General features: G+C 43.1%; 1 protein-coding gene across 3 annotated transcripts in view; it reads left to right on the forward strand.

The window, feature by feature from the left end:
• ubp1 (upstream binding protein 1) overlaps positions 1–17,473 on the forward strand; it is a 65,011-nt gene extending 47,538 nt beyond the window's left edge. For 2 of the 3 annotated variants that reach the window (XM_061931388.1, XM_061931390.1), the window contains exons 9-16: positions 1,018–1,124; positions 1,186–1,240; positions 6,462–6,555; positions 6,631–6,721; positions 6,792–6,910; positions 6,978–7,120; positions 10,632–10,683; positions 16,018–17,473. In XM_061931388.1, the coding sequence (XP_061787372.1) occupies positions 1,018–1,124; positions 1,186–1,240; positions 6,462–6,555; positions 6,631–6,721; positions 6,792–6,910; positions 6,978–7,120; positions 10,632–10,683; positions 16,018–16,055 (699 nt within the window). In that variant the 3' untranslated portion in view covers positions 16,056–17,473. The remainder of the gene's footprint in view (positions 1–1,017; positions 1,125–1,185; positions 1,241–6,461; positions 6,556–6,630; positions 6,722–6,791; positions 6,911–6,977; positions 7,121–10,631; positions 10,684–16,017) is intronic. The other variant, XM_061931389.1, reaches the window with a different exon arrangement.
• Positions 17,474–17,817: the final 344 nt, after the last annotated feature.

A 17,817-nucleotide genomic window follows, 5' to 3' on the forward strand; every position in this document is an offset into this window, starting at 1 on the left:
TTGTATCACACATGATATCACACACAAGTAAACACTTTGCAGGACTGATTGTATCGCACATGATACAACACACAAGTAAACACTTTGCAGGACTGCTTGTATCACACATGATATCACACACAAGTAAACACTTTGCAGGACTGCTTGTATCACACATGATATCACACACAAGTAAACGCGCTGCAGGACTGCTTGTGTCGCACATGATATCGCACACAACTAAACACGCTGCAGGACTGCTTGTATCACACATGATATCACACACAAGTAAACACTTTGCAGGACTGATTGTATCGCACATGATACAACACACAAGTAAACACTTTGCAGGACTGCTTGTATCACACATGATATCACACACAAGTAAACACTTTGCAGGACTGCTTGTATCACACATGATATCACACACAAGTAAACGCGCTGCAGGACTGCTTGTGTCGCACACATGATATCGCACACAAGTAAACACGCTGCAGGACTGCTTGTATCACACATGATATCACACACAAGTGAATGGGCTGCAGGACTGCTTGTATCACACATGATATCACACACAAGTGAATGGGCTGCAGGACTGCTTGTATCACACATGATATCACACACAAGTAAATGCGCTGCAGGACTGCTCGTATCGCATATTTTACATGTAAGCACATATCATCCCACACTTTTTCTTGCTGGTATCGTACCGATGTCCGTATCGGTTCCCGGCACACTACTATTTGCATCGAGGAGGGGAAAAAATTTCGCTTCAACACATCGAACCTTGCTAACAGTGTTTTGAAGACGCCTGCTGCTGCAGAAACTAACCTAAGGAAGGTGTGCACCAAACAGCAGAGTGCTAGAGCGTATGCAGAGCCAGATAACGCTGCTTGTGATATTCAAATGCAGCTAGTGCCATGTGACAAGTTACAGGAGGAGGTTGCCTACAGCCATTGTTTTTGACCTGATTGGAGCTCCTGATGGTCATTTGGTTAAGTAGCCCAGACAAGTGATGATTGTGGTGGTCCCTTCCAGTGCTCGCCATGGCCAGACAACACCTACGTCAGCACCAACCAGGCAGCCGCTCCCTCCTTCACCTCCACCCCGCTCTCCACCTACACCACCTCATCGCTACCTGACAGGTAAGCTGCTGTCCCTGCGGCGCCACCCCTCTTCCACTCATCGTGGGTCTTGTTCCCGCAGTGACTCGTCCTCACCCAATCACCAGGCGGAACCTGGTAGCCACGGCAACACTGAGGTTGGTTTCACCAAGTGTGTGTTGACTAGAATGCAGGTGTCCATTATTTGAATGATTTTGTTTCATTCCCTGAGTAATCACAATAAACACACTTTATAGCCTCAATGTGTATGTTGGGGTAAATAGTGGAGTCAAACAAATATTTGTTTCAGTTTGTTTACCTTTTATCTTACTTCTTTTTCCTTTTATTTACATTCTCTTTAACTTGTTTTACCTTTTTGTATTCGTTGTTTTACCTTTTATATGCAATAATAATAATAGATTTTATTCGTAAAAAGCACTTTACATTGAGTAAATAACCTCAAAGTGCTACTGTGTATTAAAAAAAATAAAAATAAAAAGATAATAAAAAATAAATAAAAATAAAAACTACAACAGCCAAATAGCTCAAACTAGTATGCATATATCTAAAAAAAAAAAAGGCTTTTTTAAAAAGAAGGGTTTTTAAGCCTTTTTTAAAAGCATCCACAGTCTGTGGTGCCCTCAGGTGGTCAGGGAGAGCGTTCCACAGACTGGGAGCGGCGGAGCAGAAAGCCCGGTCTATACTACAGGCATGTCATGTTTCCGTTTAGTTGGAAATGCTACATTTAATTTTCATTTGTGTAGCTGACATTTTGTTCATTATTTCTACTGTTTATATGGTGACATTGAATAAACATCATAAACAGCGTGACTCTTATGTCATGCTATAAATCACAAATGGCTATTCAGATAAAGGAAGTTAGCTAATAGAATAAACATTGTTTGTACTCTTTATGATTTTTGCATTTGGAGCAGTTAGAAGTGGAAGAGACAGAAATTGGCTCTATAATTCAAGGCAGAATCCACTAAAACAGAAACAAAAAAGAAAATGCAAGCTGCTCAGAAATTTGCCAGGAAGGCTCATGACCTGCGGCCCCCCAGACCCCCGGCTTATTTTCAGTCTTTTTCATTAAGTTCAAATCACCTTTTTCGCACACTCTTGGCATTCTCTCCATGAGCTTCAAGAGGTAGTCACCTGAAATGGGTTTTCACTTCACAGGTGTGCTTGAAACTCATTGAATGAATGCCAAGAGTGTGCAAAGGGTGGCTATTTTGAAGAAACTCGAATATAAAACATGTTTTCAGTTATTTCACCTTTTTTTTGTTAAGTACATAACTCCACATGTGTTCATTCATAGTTTTGATGCCTTCAGTGACAAAAGCAAAAAAAGGTGAAATAACTAAAAACATATTTTATATTCTAGTTTCTTCAAAATAGCCACCCTTTGCACACTCTTGGCATTCTCTCCATGAGCTTCAAGAGGTAGTCACCTGAAATGGGTTTTCACTTCACAGGTGTGCTTGAAGCTCATTGAGAGAATGCCAAGAGTGTGCAAAGGGTGGCTATTTTGAAGAAACTAGAATATAAAACATGTTTTCAGTTATTTCACCTTTTTTGTTAAGTACGTAACTCCACATGTGTTCATTCATAGTTTTGATGCCTTCAGTGACAAAAACAAAAAAAGGTGAAATAACTAAAAACATATTTTATATTCTAGCTTCTTCAAAATAGCTACCCTTTGCTCTGATTACTGTTTTGCACACTCTTGGCGTTCTCTCCAAGAGCTTCAAGAGGTAGTCACCTGAAATGGGTTTTCACTTCACAGGTGTGCTTGAAGCTCATTGAGAGAATGCCAAGAGTGTGCAAAGGGTGGCTATTTTGAAGAAACTAGAATATAAAACAGGTTTTCAGTTATTTCACCTTTTTTTGTTAAGTACATAACTCCACATGAGTTCATTCATAGTTTGATGCCTTCAGTGACAAAAACAAAAAAAAGGTGAAATAACTAAAAGCATATTTAATATTCTAGTTTCTTCAAAATAGCCACCCTTTGCACACTCTTGGTATTCTCTCCATGAGCTTCAAGAGGTAGTCACCTGAAATGGGTTTTCACTTCACAGGTGTGCTTGAAGCTCATTGAGAGAATGCCAAGAGTGTGCAAAGGGTGGCTATTTTGAAGAAATTAGAATACAAAACATGTTTTCAGTTATTTCACCTTTTTTTGTTAAGTACATAACTCCACATGCGTTCATTCGTAGTTTTGATGCCTTCAGTGACAAAAACAAAAGGAGGTGAAATAACTAAAAACATATTTTATATTCTAGCTTCTTCGAAATAGCCACCCTTTGCTCTGATTACTGTTTTGCACACTCTTGGCATTCTCTCCATGAGCTTCAAGAGGTAGTCACCTGAAATGGTTTTCACTTCACAGGTGTGCTTGAAACTCATTGAGAGAATGCCAAGAGTGTGCAAAGGGTGGCTATTTTGAAGAAATTAGAATATAAAACATGTTTTCAGTTATTTCACCTTTTTTTGTTAAGTACATAACTCCACATGTGTTAATTCGTAGTTTTGATGCCTTCAGTGACAAAAACAAAAAGAGGTGAAATAACTAAAAACATATTTTATATTCTAGTTTCTTCAAAATAGCCACCCTTTGCACACTCTTGGCATTCTCTCCATGAGCTTCAAGAGGTAGTCACCTGAAATGAGTTTTCACTTCACAGGTGTGCTTGAAGCTCATTGAGAGAATGCCAAGAGTGTGCAAAGGGTGGCTATTTTGAAGAAATTAGAATACAAAACATGTTTTCAGTTATTTCACCTTTTTTTGTTAAGTACATAACTCCACATGTGTTCATTCGTAGTTTTGATGCCTTCAGTGACAAAAACAAAAAGAGGTGAAATAACTAAAACATATTTTATATTCTAGTTTCTTCAAAATAGCCACCCTTTGCACACTCTTGGCATTCTCTCCATGAGCTTCAAGAGGTTGTCACCTGAAATGGGTTTTCACTTCACAGGTGTGCTTGAAGCTCATTGAGAGAATGCCAAGAGTGTGCAAAGGGTGGCTATTTTGAAGAAACTAGAATATAAAACAGGTTTTCAGTTATTTCACCTTTTTTTGTTAAGTACATAACTCCACATGTGTTCATTCATAGTTGTGATGCCTTCAGTGACAAAAACAAAAAAAGGTGAAATAACTGAAAACATATTTTATATTCTAGTTTCTTCAAAATAGCCACCCTTTGCACACTCTTGGCATTCTCTCAATGAGCTTCAAGCACACCTGTGAAGTGAAAACCCATTTTAGGTGACTACCTCTTGAAGCTCATGGAGAGAATGCCAAGAGTGTGCAAAGCAGTAATCAGAGCAAAGGGTAGCTACTTTGAAGAAACTAGAATATAAAACAGGTTTTCAGTTATTTCACCTTTTTTTGTTAAGTACATATCTCCACATGTGTTCATTCATAGTTTTGATGCCTTCAGTGACAATCTACAATGTAAATAGTCATGAAAATAAAGAAAACCCATTGAATGAGAAGGTGTGTCCAAACTTTTGGCCTGTACTGTATATTGATATTGTAAATAGAGATGTCCGATAATATCGTCAGTCCGATATTATCGGCCAATAAATTCTTTAAAATGTAATATCGGAAATTATCGGTATCGGTTTCAAAAAGTAAAATTTATGACTTTTTAAAACGCCGCTGTGTACACGGACGTAGGGAGAAGTACAGAGTGCCAATAAACCTTAAAGGCACTGCCTTCGCGTGCCGGCCCAGTCACTTAATATCTACGGCTTTTCACACACACAAGTGAATGCAATCATACTTGGTCAACAGCCATACAGGTCACACTGCAGGTGGCCGTATAAACAACTTTAACACTGTTACAAATATGCACCACGCTGTGAACCCACACCAAACAAGAATGACAAACACATTTCGCGAGAACATCCGCACCGTAACACAACATAAACACAACAGAACAAATACCCAGAATCCCTTGCAGCACTAACTCTTCTGGGATGCTAAAATATACACCCCTGCTACCCCCACCTCAGCCCAGAGAGCATGTCCCAAATTCCAAGCTGCTGTTTTGAGGCATGTTAAAAAAAAAAAAGCACTTTGTGACTTCAATAATAAATATGGCAGTGCCATGTTGGCATTTTTTTCCATCACTGGAGTTGATTTATTTTGGAAAACCTTGTTACATTGTTTAATGCATCCAGCGGGGCATCACAACAAAATTAGGCATAATAATGTGTTAATTCCACGACTGTTTATATCGGTATCGGTCATACTTGCCAACTCTCCCGGATTTTCCGGGAGACTCCCGAAATTCAGCGCCTCTCCCGAAAACCTCCCGGGACACATTTTCTCCCGAAAATCTCCCGAAATTCAGGCGGAGCTGGAAGCCACGCCCCCTCCAGCTCCATGCGGACCAGAGTGACGTCAGGCAACACCACGTAAATCGTTGGCCAACCAAAAAGTAACCCCAGTACGCTATAGCCAACATTCACCAGGAGATGGCAACAGACAAACATAGATCACTATTACATTCCTCCCCTTTTAGAAATGTATAGAAGTTACTCAAAATAAATAAACAACCCAACCAAAAAATGCAGCAGCTCAATTAAAAAACTGTACTTAAGCCACATTCTTTTCTTTTTTTTTTAGTACTGAACTCTTAACCCTCATTTGTATAAAATAACATGCTTATTATACAAACAGTATTTGTACACCTTTAACACAAATGTTTATACTGTCTTCAGAGTTTCAGTTTTTTTGGTGGTACTCGAAACCTTTCTGGGTACCTGCGAAAGGGTGTTCAGCATGGTTGGAAAAATAGTGACAGAGAATAGAACAAGGATGGACAATTCAACCCTTAACTCAACAATGAGTAGATGAGTGTTATGTGTGTGTATATGTGTAAATAAATGAACACTGAAATTCAAGTATTTCTTTTATATATATATATATGTATATATATATATATATATATATATATATATATATATATATATATATATAATAAAATAAATATATATATAGCTAGAATTCACTGAAAGTCAAGTATTTCTTATATATATATATATATATATATGAAATACTTGACTTTGTGAATTCGATCTGTAAATATACTGCTCCCCCCCCGGTAATTAAGAGTTGGACAATATTGGCAAAAAAGCCATTATCGGACATCTCTAATTGTAAATGTTTAGGTTTTTTTATACACACGTACACGTCGGCCCCCAGACCCATGTTATTCTCTCAATGTGGCCCCCGAGTCCAAATAAATGCCCAGGTCTGTTTTACGTGGTCTGGATGTTATGAATTAGTTCACTTCTTGAAGAATGAATGGAAGCAACATAAAGTATGTTTGTAATGTAAAGTGTTGATGCTGTGTCTCCCTGCAGCAGTTGAGTCCTACGGCGTCCATTCAGGACACACAGAAGTGGCTCGTGAAAAACCGCTTCAACTCCTATGCTCGAGTCTTCTCGCACTTCTCAGGTACACGCCCTCCAGCAAAACGACAACAACGGCGATGTTAAAAGTGTCACGCCACTTCTCTCCCTGCTCGTCCAGGTTCTGATTTGTTGAAGTTAAACCGGGACGACCTGGTCCAGATTTGCGGTCCCGCAGATGGAATCCGACTCTTCAACGCGCTGAAATCAAAGTGTGTGTGTGCCACGTGGTGATAGCGTGCGCCTCTCTGTGTATTCACGCTCAGCTTGCCGCGTGTGCAGGTCCGTGCGTCCCAGGTTGACCTTGTACGTCTGTCAGGAGTCGCCTCAGGACAGCCCCCTGCTGGAGAGACACGCCGCCAATGAAAACGGAGAGCAGTGCGCCTCGCCCAGTTTACACGGTAAAACAAAGTGTTGCTGTCTCCCAAAAGAATTAGCCGGAAAACTCTTGTGTGTTTGTGCGCGTAGTCTACCACGCCTTGTACTTGGAGGAGCTGACGGCCGCCGAGCTCATCCGCAAGATGGCGAGCGTGTGCTGCCTCCCGCTGGGAAACATCAACCAGGTGTACAGACAAGGTCCCACAGGCATACACATCCTGCTCAGTGACCAGGTAACCACCATTGTCACCGTCTTTCTTATGAAATACAAGTACCGGTAGGACAAAAATCTTTGTTATTAAATACAAGTAGGCCAAAAATCTTTATTAAATACAAGTAGGCCAAAAATCTTTGTTATTAAATACAAGTAGGACAAAAATCTTTGTTATTAAATACAAGTAGGACAAAGATCTTTGTTATTAAATACAAGTAGGACAAAAATCTTTGTTATTAAATACAAGTAGGACAAAGATATTTGTTATTAAATACAAGTAGGACAAAGATCTTTGTTATTAAATACAAGTAGGACAAAAATCTTTGTTATTAAATACAAGTAGGACAAAAATCTTTGTTATTAAATACAAGTAGGACAAAAATCTTTGTTATTAATTACAAGTAGGACAAACATCTTTGTTATTAAATACAAGTAGGACAAAAATCTTTGTTATTAAATACAAGTAGGACAAAAATCTTTGTTATTAAATACAAGTAGGACAAAAATCTTTGTTATTAATTACAAGTAGGACAAACATCTTTGTTATTAAATACAAGTAGGACAAAAATCTTTGTTATTAAATACAAGTAGGACAAAAATCTTTGTTATTAAATACAAGTAGGACAAAAATCTTTGTTATTAACTACAAGTAGGACAAAAATCTTTGTTATTAAATACAAGTAGGACAAAAATCTTTGTTATTAAATACAAGTAGGACAAAAATCTTTGTTATTAAATACAAGTAGGCCAAAAATCTTTATTAAATACAAGTAGGCCAAAAATCTTTGTTATTAAATACAAGTAGGACAAAAATCTTTGTTATTAAATACAAGTAGGACAAAAATCTTTGTTATTAAATACAAGTAGGACAAAGATCTTTGTTATTAAATACAAGTAGGACAAAAATCTTTGTTATTAAATACAAGTAGGACAAAGATATTTGTTATTAAATACAAGTAGGACAAAGATCTTTGTTATTAAATACAAGTAGGACAAAAATCTTTGTTATTAAATACAAGTAGGACAAAAATCTTTGTTATTAAATACAAGTAGGACAAAAATCTTTGTTATTAATTACAAGTAGGACAAACATCTTTGTTATTAAATACAAGTAGGACAAAGATATTTGTTATGAAATATAAGTATGACAAAAAGGAGACACGGCCAAGCAAATGTTTCGGTGTTTAGTGTCACTTTTGTAGGGGACTGGCGGGAAGTGATTGCCACAAGTCACACGATGCTTTCAGGAAAACTGGGAGGTTTTACAGTCTGTTGAAAGATGTGAGAATGTCGCATCTCCTCCCTCCTGCTGCCACCTAGTGGTAGAACCTCGTACTGTGACTATTAGTGTAAGTGTGAACAAATGACACAGAGTACATGAAGTACATGTTTAATACTCAAGACCCACTTTTATTCTCTGGCTTTTAACACTACATGAGGGGTGTGGTCCTCTGTGTTTTTACATTTTGATTTATATTTATTGTTTTAATTGGGTTTAAACTTTAAAGTAGTTTTTAATCATATTTATTTTTATATTGGTTTTATCCATCCATCCATCCATTTTCTACCACTTGTCCCTTTTCAGGGTCGCGGGGGGTGCTGAAGCCTATCTCAGCTGTATATTTTTTATTTTATTAGGTTGGAGAAATGACAAAGGAGGTGTAGCAGCAGGTTGAAGAAATGACAAAAGGAGGTGTAGCAGCAGGTTGAAGAAATGACAAAAGGAGGTGTAGCAGCAGGTTGAAGAAATGACAAAAGGAGGTGTAGCAGCAGGTTGAAGAAATGACAAAAGGAGGTGTAGCAGCAGGTTAGAGAAATGACAAAAGGAGGTGTAGCAGCAGGTTGAAGAAATGACAAAGGAGGTGTAGCAGCAGGTTAAAGAAATGACAAAAGGAGGTGTAGCAGCAGGTTGAAGAAATGACAAAAGGAGGTGTAGCAGAAGGTTGGAGAAATGACAAAGGGAGGTGTAGCAGCAGGTTGAAGAAATGACAAAAGGAGGTGTAGCAGCAGGTTGAAGAAATGACAAAAGGAGGTGTAGCAGCAGGTTGAAGAAATGACAAAAGGAGGTGTAGCAGCAGGTTGAAGAAATGACAAAAGGAGGTGTAGCAGCAGGTTGAAGAAATGACAAAAGGAGGTGTAGCAGCAGGTTGAAGAAATGACAAAGGAGGTGTAGCAGCAGGTTGAAGAAATGACAAAAGGAGGTGTAGCAGCAGGTTGAAGAAATGACAAAAGGAGGTGTAGCAGCAGGTTGAAGAAATGACAAAAGGAGGTGTAGCAGCAGGTTGAAGAAATGACAAAAGGAGGTGTAGCAGCAGGTTGAAGAAATGACAAAAGGAGGTGTAGCAGCAGGGTGAAGAAATGACAAAAGGAGGTGTAGCAGCAGGTTGAAGAAATGACAAAAGGAGGTGTAGCAGCAGGTTGAAGAAATTACAAAAGGAGGTGTAGCAGCAGGTTGAAGAAATGACAAAAGAGGTGTAGCAGCAGGTTGAAGAAATGACAAAAGGAGGTGTAGCAGCAGGTTGAAGAAATGACAAAAGGAGGTGTAGCAGCAGGTTGAAGAAATGACAAAAGGAGGTGTAGCAGCAGGGTGAAGAAATGACAAAAGGAGGTGTAGCAGCAGGTTGAAGAAATGACAAAAGGAGGTGTAGCAGCAGGTTGAAGAAATGACAAAAGGAGGTGTAGCAGCAGGTTGAAGAAATGACAAAAGGAGGTGTAGCAGCAGGTTGAAGAAATGACAAAAGGAGGTGTAGCAGCAGGGTGAAGAAATGACAAAAGGAGGTGTAGCAGCAGGTTGAAGAAATGACAAAAGGAGGTGTAGCAGCAGGTTGAAGAAATTACAAAAGGAGGTGTAGCAGCAGGTTGAAGAAATGACAAAAGAGGTGTAGCAGCAGGTTGAAGAAATGACAAAAGGAGGTGTAGCAGCAGGTTGAAGAAATGACAAAAGGAGGTGTAGCAGCAGGTTGAAGAAATGACAAAAGGAGGTGTAGCAGCAGGGTGAAGAAATGACAAAAGGAGGTGTAGCAGCAGGTTGAAGAAATGACAAAAGGAGGTGTAGCAGCAGGTTGAAGAAATTACAAAAGGAGGTGTAGCAGCAGGTTGAAGAAATGACAAAAGAGGTGTAGCAGCAGGTTGAAGAAATGACAAAAGGAGGTGTAGCAGCAGGTTGAAGAAATGACAAAAGGAGGTGTAGCAGAAGGTTGGAGAAATGACAAAGGGAGGTGTAGCAGCAGGTTGGAGAAATGACAAAAGGAGGTGTAGCAGCAGGTTGAAGAAATGACAAAAGGAGGTGTAGCAGCAGGTTGGAGAAATGACAAAAGGAGGTGTAGCAGCAGGTTGGAGAAATGACAAAAGGAGGTGTAGCAGCAGGTTGAAGAAATGACAAAAGGAGGTGTAGCAGCAGGTTGAAGAAATGACAAAGGAGGTGTAGCAGCAGGTTGAAGAAATGACAAAGGAGGTGTAGCAGCAGGGTGAAGAAATGACAAACATTCTCTTGCTTTCTTTTCCCACACTTGTGTCCTCCATTTGTGCAGATGGTTTACAACTTGACAGACGAGAGCTGCTTCGTCATCAGCACTGTCAAAGGTGAGTCTCACGTCTCGCGTCTTACCGTCTCCCTTCTTACTGTCTTCCTCCTTACCGTCTCCCTTCTTACTGTCTCCCTTCTTACTGTCTCCCTTCTTACTGTCTCCCTTCTTACTGTCTCCCTTCTTACTGTCTTCCTCCTTACCGTCTCCCTTCTTACTGTCTCCCTTCTTACTGTCTCCCTTCTTACTGTCTTCCTCCTTACCGTCTCCCTTCTTACTGTCTCCCTTCTTACTGTCTCCCTTCTTACTGTCTCCCTTCTTACTGTCTCCCTTCTTACTGTCTCCCTTCTTACTGTCTTCCTCCTTACCGTCTCCCTTCTTACTGTCTCCCTTCTTACTGTCTCCCTTCTTACTGTCTCCCTTCTTACTGTCTTCCTCCTTACCGTCTCCCTTCTTACCGTCTTCCTCCTTACCGTCTCCCTTCTTACCGTCTCTCTTCTTACTGTCTTCCTTCTTACCGTATCCCTTCTTACTGTCTTCCTCCTTACTGTCTTCCTTCTTACTGTCCCTTCTTACTGTCTTCCTTCTTATCGTCTCCCTTCCTACCGTCTTCCTTCGAACGGTCTCCCTTTTCACCGTCTCCCTTCTCCCCGTCTCCCTTCTTACCGTCTCACATCTTACCGTCTTCCTTCTTAACCTCTCCCTTCTTACTGTCTCCCTTCGTACCGTCTCCCTTCGAACCGTTTCCCTTCTTACTGTCTCCCTTCGAACCAATTCGAACCGTCTCCCTTCTTACCCTCTCCCTTCAAACCGTCTCCCTTCTTACTGTCTTCCTTCTTACCGTCTTCCTTCTTACCGTCTCCTTTCTTACCGTCTCCCTTCCAACGTCTTCCTTTTTACCATCTCCCTTACTACCGTCTCCCTTCGAACGGTCTCCCTTTTCACCGTCTCCCTTCTCCCCGTCTCCCTTCTTACCGTCTCACATCTTACCGTCTTCCTTCTTAACCTCTCCTTTCTTACTGTCTCCCTTCTTACCGTCTCCCTTCGAACCGTTTCCCTTCTTACTGTGTCCCTTCGAACCGTCTCCCTTCTTGCCGTCTCCCTTCTTATCATCTCCCTTCTTACTGTCTTCGTTCTTACTGTCTTCCTTCTTACCGTCTCCCTTCTTACCGTCTCCCTTTTTGCTGTTTCCCTTCTTCCTGTCTTCCTTCTTACCATCTCCCTTTTTACCGTCTCCCTTCTTACTGTCTCCCTTCTTCCCATCTCCCTTCTTACTGTTTCCCTTCTTCCCATCTCCCTTGTTACGGATTTCCTTCTTATCGTCTCCCTTCTTTTGTCTCCCTTCTTACGTCTCCCTTCAAACGTCTCTCTTTTAACCGTCTTCCTTCTTACCGTCTCCCGTCTTACTGTTTCCCTTCTTCCATCTCCCTTCTTACTGTCTTCCTTCTTACCGTCTCCCTTCTTACCGTCTCCCTTCTTACCGGCTCCCTTCTTACCGGCTCCCTTCTTACAACTCCCTTATTACGTCTCCCTTAGAACGGTCTTTCTTCTTGCCGTCTCCCTTCCTATTGTGTTCCTTCGAACGGTCTTCCTTTTCACCGTCTCCCTTCTTACCGTCTTCCTCCTTACTGTCTTCCTTCTTACCGTCTTCCTTCTTAACCTCTCCCTTCTTACCATCTCCCGTTTTCGTGTTTTGTATTCATCCCTCTTCTTACCGTCTCCCTTCTTACTGTCTCCCTTCTTACTGTCTCCCTTCTTACTGTCTTCCTTCTTACCGTCTCCCTTCTTACCGTCTCCCTTCTTACCGTCTCCCTTCTTACCGTCTCCCTTCTTACCGTCTCCCTTCTTACCGTCTCCCTTTTTGCTGTTTCCCTTCTTCCTGTCTTCCTTCTTACCATCTCCCTTTTTACCGTCTCCCTTTTTACTGCCTCCCTTCTTCCCATCTCCCTTCTTACTGTTTCCCTTCTTCCCATTTCCCTTCTTACGGATTTCCTTCTTACTGTCTTCCTTCTTACTGTCTTCCTTCTTACCATCTCCCTTCTTACCGTCTCCCTTCTTACCGTCTCCCTTCCAACCGTCTTCCTTTTTACTGTCTCCCTTCTTACTGTTTTCCTTCTTACCGTCTTCCTTCTTACTGTCTCCCTTCCAACCGTCTTCCTTTTTACCGTCTCCCGTCCTACCGTCTTCCTTCGAACGGTCTCCCTTTTCACCGTCTCCCTTCTCACCGTCTCCCTTCTTACCATCTCACATCTTACCGTCTTCCTTCTTAACCTCTCCCTTCTTACTGTCTCCCTTCTTACCGTCTCCCTTCGAACCGTTTCCCTTCTTACTGTCTCCCTTCGAACCCCTTCGAATCGTCTCCCTTCTTACCGTCTCCCTTCGAACCGTCTCCCTTCGTACCGCCTCCTGTTTTCGTCTCCCTTTTTACCGTCTCCCTTCCAACCGTCTTCCTTTTTATCGTCTCCCTTCCTACCGTCTTCCTTCGAACCATCTCCTTTTTCACCGTCTCCTTTCTTACCGTCTCACATCTTACCGTCTTCCTTCTTACCGTCTTCCTTCTTAACATCTCCCTTCTTACTGTCTCCCTTCTTACCGTCTCCCTTCGAACCGTTTCCCTTCTTACTGTCTCCCTTTGAACCATCTCCCTTCTTACCGTCTCCCTTCTTACTGTCTCACATCTAACCGTCTTCCTTCTTACCGCCTCCTGTTTTCGTCTCCCTTCCAACCGTCTTCCTTTTTATCGTCTCCCTTCCTACCGTCTTCCTTCGAACCATCTCCTTTTTCACCGTCTCCTTTCTTACCGTCTCACATCTTACCGTCTTCCTTCTTACCGTCTTCCTTCTTAACATCTCCCTTCTTACTGTCTCCCTTCTTAACGTCTCCCTTCGAACCGTTTCCCTTCTTACTGTCTCCCTTTGAACCATCTCCCTTCTTACCGTCTCCCTTCTTACTGTCTCACATCTAACCGTCTTCCTTCTTACCGCCTCCTGTTTTCGTCTCCCTTCCAACCGTCTTCCTTTTTATCGTCTCCCTTCCTACCGTCTTCCTTCGAACCATCTCCTTTTTCACCGTCTCCTTTCTTACCGTCTCACATCTTACCGTCTTCCTTCTTACCGTCTTCCTTCTTAACATCTCCCTTCTTACTGTCTCCCTTCTTAACGTCTCCCTTCGAACCGTTTCCCTTCTTACTGTCTCCCTTTGAACCATCTCCCTTCTTACCGTCTCCCTTCTTACTGTCTCACATCTAACCGTCTTCCTTCTTACCGCCTCCTGTTTTCGTCTCCCTTCCAACCGTCTTCCTTTTTATCGTCTCCCTTCCTACCGTCTTCCTTCGAACCATCTCCTTTTTCACCGTCTCCTTTCTTACCGTCTCACATCTTACCGTCTTCCTTCTTACCGTCTTCCTTCTTAACATCTCCCTTCTTACTGTCTCCCTTCTTAACGTCTCCCTTCGAACCGTTTCCCTTCTTACTGTCTCCCTTTGAACCATCTCCCTTCTTACCGTCTCCCTTCTTACTGTCTCACATCTAACCGTCTTCCTTCTTACCGCCTCCTGTTTTCGTTTCCCTTCTTACTGTCTCCCTTCGAACCCCTTCGAATCGTCTCCCTTCTTACCGTCTCCCTTCTTACTGTCTCCCTTCGAACAGTCTCCCTTCTTACCGCCTCCTGTTTTCGTCTCCCTTCTCACCGTCTCCCTTCTTACTGTCTCCCTTCTTACTGTCTCCCTTCTTACCGTCTCCCTTCTTACTGATTTCCTTCTTACCGTCTCCCTTCTTACCGTCTCTCTTTCAACCGTCTTCCTTTTTACCGTCTCCCTTCCTACCGTCTTCCTTCGAACGGTCTCCCTTTTCACCGTCTCCCTTCTTACCGTCTCACATCTTACCGTCTTCCTTCTTACCGTCTTCCTTCTTAACCTCTTCCTTCTTACTGTCTCCCTTCTTACCGTCTCACATCTTACCGTCTTCCTTCTTACCGTCTTCCTTCTTAACCTCTCCCTTCTTACTGTCTCCCTTCTTATCGTCTCCCTTCGAATCGTCTCCCTTCTTACCGTCTCCCTTCTTACTGTCTCCCTTCCAACCGTCTTCCTTTTTACTGTCTCCCTTCCTACCGTCTTCCTTCGAACGGTCTCCCTTTTCACCGTCTCCCTTCTCCCCGTCTCCCTTCTCCCCGTCTCCCTTCTTACCGTCTCACATCTTACCGTCTTCCTTCTTACCGTCTTCCTTCTTACTGTCTCCCTTCTTACCGTCTCCCTTCTTACCGTCTCCCTTCCAACCGTCTTCCTTTTTACTGTCTCCCTTCTTACTGTTTTCCTTCTTACCGTCTCCCTTCTTACTGTCTCTCTTCGAACTGTCTCCCTTCTTACCGTCTCCTGTTTTCGTCTCCCTTCTCACCGTCTCCCCGTCTCCCTTCTCCCCGTCTCCCTTCCAACCGTCTTCCTTTTTACCGTCTCCCTTCCTACCGTCTTCCTTCGAACGGTCTCCCTTTTCACCGTCTCCCTTCTCACCGTCTCCCTTCTCCCCGTCTCCCTTCTTACCGTCTCAAATCTTACCGTCTTCCTTCTTACCGTCTTCCTTCTTAACCTCTCCCTTCTCCCCGTCTCAAATCTTACCGTCTTCCTTCTTACCGTCTTCCTTCTTAACCTCTCCCTTCTTACCGTCTCCCTTCTTACCGTCTCCCTTCGAACCATTTCCCTTCTTACTGTCTCCCTTCGAACCATCTCCCTTCTTACCGTCTCCCTTCTTACTGTCTCCCTTCTTACTGTCTCCCTTCTTACCGCCCCCCGTTTTCGTCTCCTTTCTTACCGTCTCCCTTCTACTGTCTCCCTTTTTACTGACTTCCCGTCCTCCCTCTTCCCGTCTCCCGTTTTCGTGTTCTGTTTTCGTCTCCCTTCTTACCGTCTCTCTTTTTACCGTCTCTCCTTTTACCCTCTTCCTGTCTCCCTTCTTACCGTCTCCCTTCCAACCGTCTTCCTTTTTACCGTCTCCCTTCCTACCGTCTCCCTTTTCACCGTCTCCCTTCTCCCCGTCTCCCTTCTTACCCTCTCACATCTTACCTTCTTCCCGTCTTCCTTCTTAACCTCTCCCTTCTTACTGTCTCCCTTCTTACCGTCTCCCTTCTTACTGTCTCCCTTCGAACCATCTCCCTTCTTACCGTCTCCCTTCTTACTGTCTCACATCTTACTGTCTCCCTTCTTACCGCCTCCTGTTTTCGTCTCCCTTCTTACCATCTCCCTTCTACTGTCTCCCTTTTTACTGTCTTCCCGTCTCCCCTCTTCCCGTCTCCCGTTTTCGTGTTCTGTTTTCGTCTCCCTTCTTACCGTCTCTCTTCTTACCGTCTCTCCTTTTACCCTCTTCCCGTCTCCCTTCTCACCGTCTCTCGTCTTGTCCTCCAGATGAGCACGGCGAAGGACTCCATCTCATCCTGAAGTAGGCGGGGGCAGACGACGGGGCGTCCCACCGGTCGTCGCTCCCCTCCTCCCACCCTTCTCCCGTCTTGATTGGTTGTTGCATGGCCAGCAAAGAGGCGTGTAAATGTTAGAATCTGACATGCGGGGGGGTGACCACTGTTTCATATTGAAAACATTAGGAGCACAAAGAGGCGTGGGAAAGGTAACGCAGCATCCCTCTTTAGGCGCGGGGTCGTTCAGAAAGCGGCCAGTATTCCATGACCTTTTTGCTCGCTCTCTCAGCTTGCTATTGGAGGAGGGGGGGTTGTCCTAATAACACGTCGTTTAGTGACCCGATCAATGTCTCGCTATCTGCCTGTCGCCCTTTTATTCTTTTCTTTTAGTCAACAGAATCTTCTTCTTTCCTTCCTTCTGGTGCCGTGTGAGCTTTTTACTCGCGCCTGGGACAACGCCGCCCTCCAAACTTGGACGGCCATCTTTAAAGAAAGACAGCAAATGTGGACCAAACTGTGCGTTTCATCCTATGGACTTTTTAAATCATGGCAGCTCCACATCCATCCATCCATCCGTCGGTTTTTTTTTAATGTCGCTGAGCAAGTGCACACACGCATCCTGTGTAGGTTTAGTCCACCCTCCTAAATGTGCTGTCTGCCTCTTAAAAAGTGTCAACGTGTGAATGTGCATGTTTTTTCCCTTGCAAAGACTCCATTGATCCTAATAGATTTGTTAGCTTGCTGTAGAGCACTTCTTCTCAAATAGTGGGGCGGGCCCCCCTGGGAGGGGCAATGGCGTTTACCTTCACACATACAGTTAGGTAAATAAATTCACTTCAGGGGGGGGGCGTGAAAAAATTCTGTCTAAGCAAAATTAAACTGAGCAAGTTCCAGACCGCCCCTTAAATGCTTGCTTTTGAAATAGGGGGCGGGGCTCCGTGAGGTGATGGTGAGAAGCAATGGCGTAATAGCATCTTTACTGTTAGTAGAGAACTATCTTGACACATACGGATGAAAAAAAACAACTTTGGGGGGGAGGGGCGTGACAGAAAATAATAGAGAAGCACTGCTGTAGACAAGCGCATGTGTGGTAAGTGGTGGGATGAGGTCAAACCTCAGATGCTAATATCGAGGAGACGAGACCATCTGTTCTAGAAAAAAACAACAACGTCCATGTGTAGACACACACGTCGTCCTCCTCCTCCTCGTCTTCTTGCAGCGTCACAGCAGAGCCTGGACTTGTAGCTCCTGTGGCGCCAACACAACACACCTCATAATGATACTAATAATAGCCGTGGATATTCATCGACCCCAAACAGTGAGCGAGTGCGGGCCAATAAGACTAGCGGTGTGTGTTTTTGTGTGTGGCGCGAATGAGAGGACTCTTAATGTTGATGATTCTGCTTGTATGCTGGACACGTGCTGGGAATAAATGCTTTCATAACTTGCTCCGCCGCATCATTTCCAACAATGTGCTGTGTTTTACTATCAATGCAGTAGGGAAGGGATATTCACGTGGCCCCATGAGTCATTTTGCAACCCAGTCCGCTGAAAATGATGGAAAGCGCCTCTCTACACAGCAACTGATGCTGTGGTCAAAGTTGGAATTGCCAAAAGACACATTTTAAGGTATGTCACACTCTACTGCCATCTGGTGGCTAAAGTGAATAATGCACCCCACCAATTGGCACATTTCATGTCAGGTAAAACGTGACCAATGGGCATACTTGCCAACCCTCCCGGATTTTCCGGGAGACTCCCGAAATTCAGCGCCTCTCCCGAAAACCTCCCG

Source organism: Nerophis lumbriciformis, linkage group LG37 (genome assembly GCF_033978685.3).
Source record: "Nerophis lumbriciformis linkage group LG37, RoL_Nlum_v2.1, whole genome shotgun sequence".
Classification (NCBI taxonomy): Eukaryota; Metazoa; Chordata; class Actinopteri; order Syngnathiformes; family Syngnathidae; genus Nerophis; species Nerophis lumbriciformis.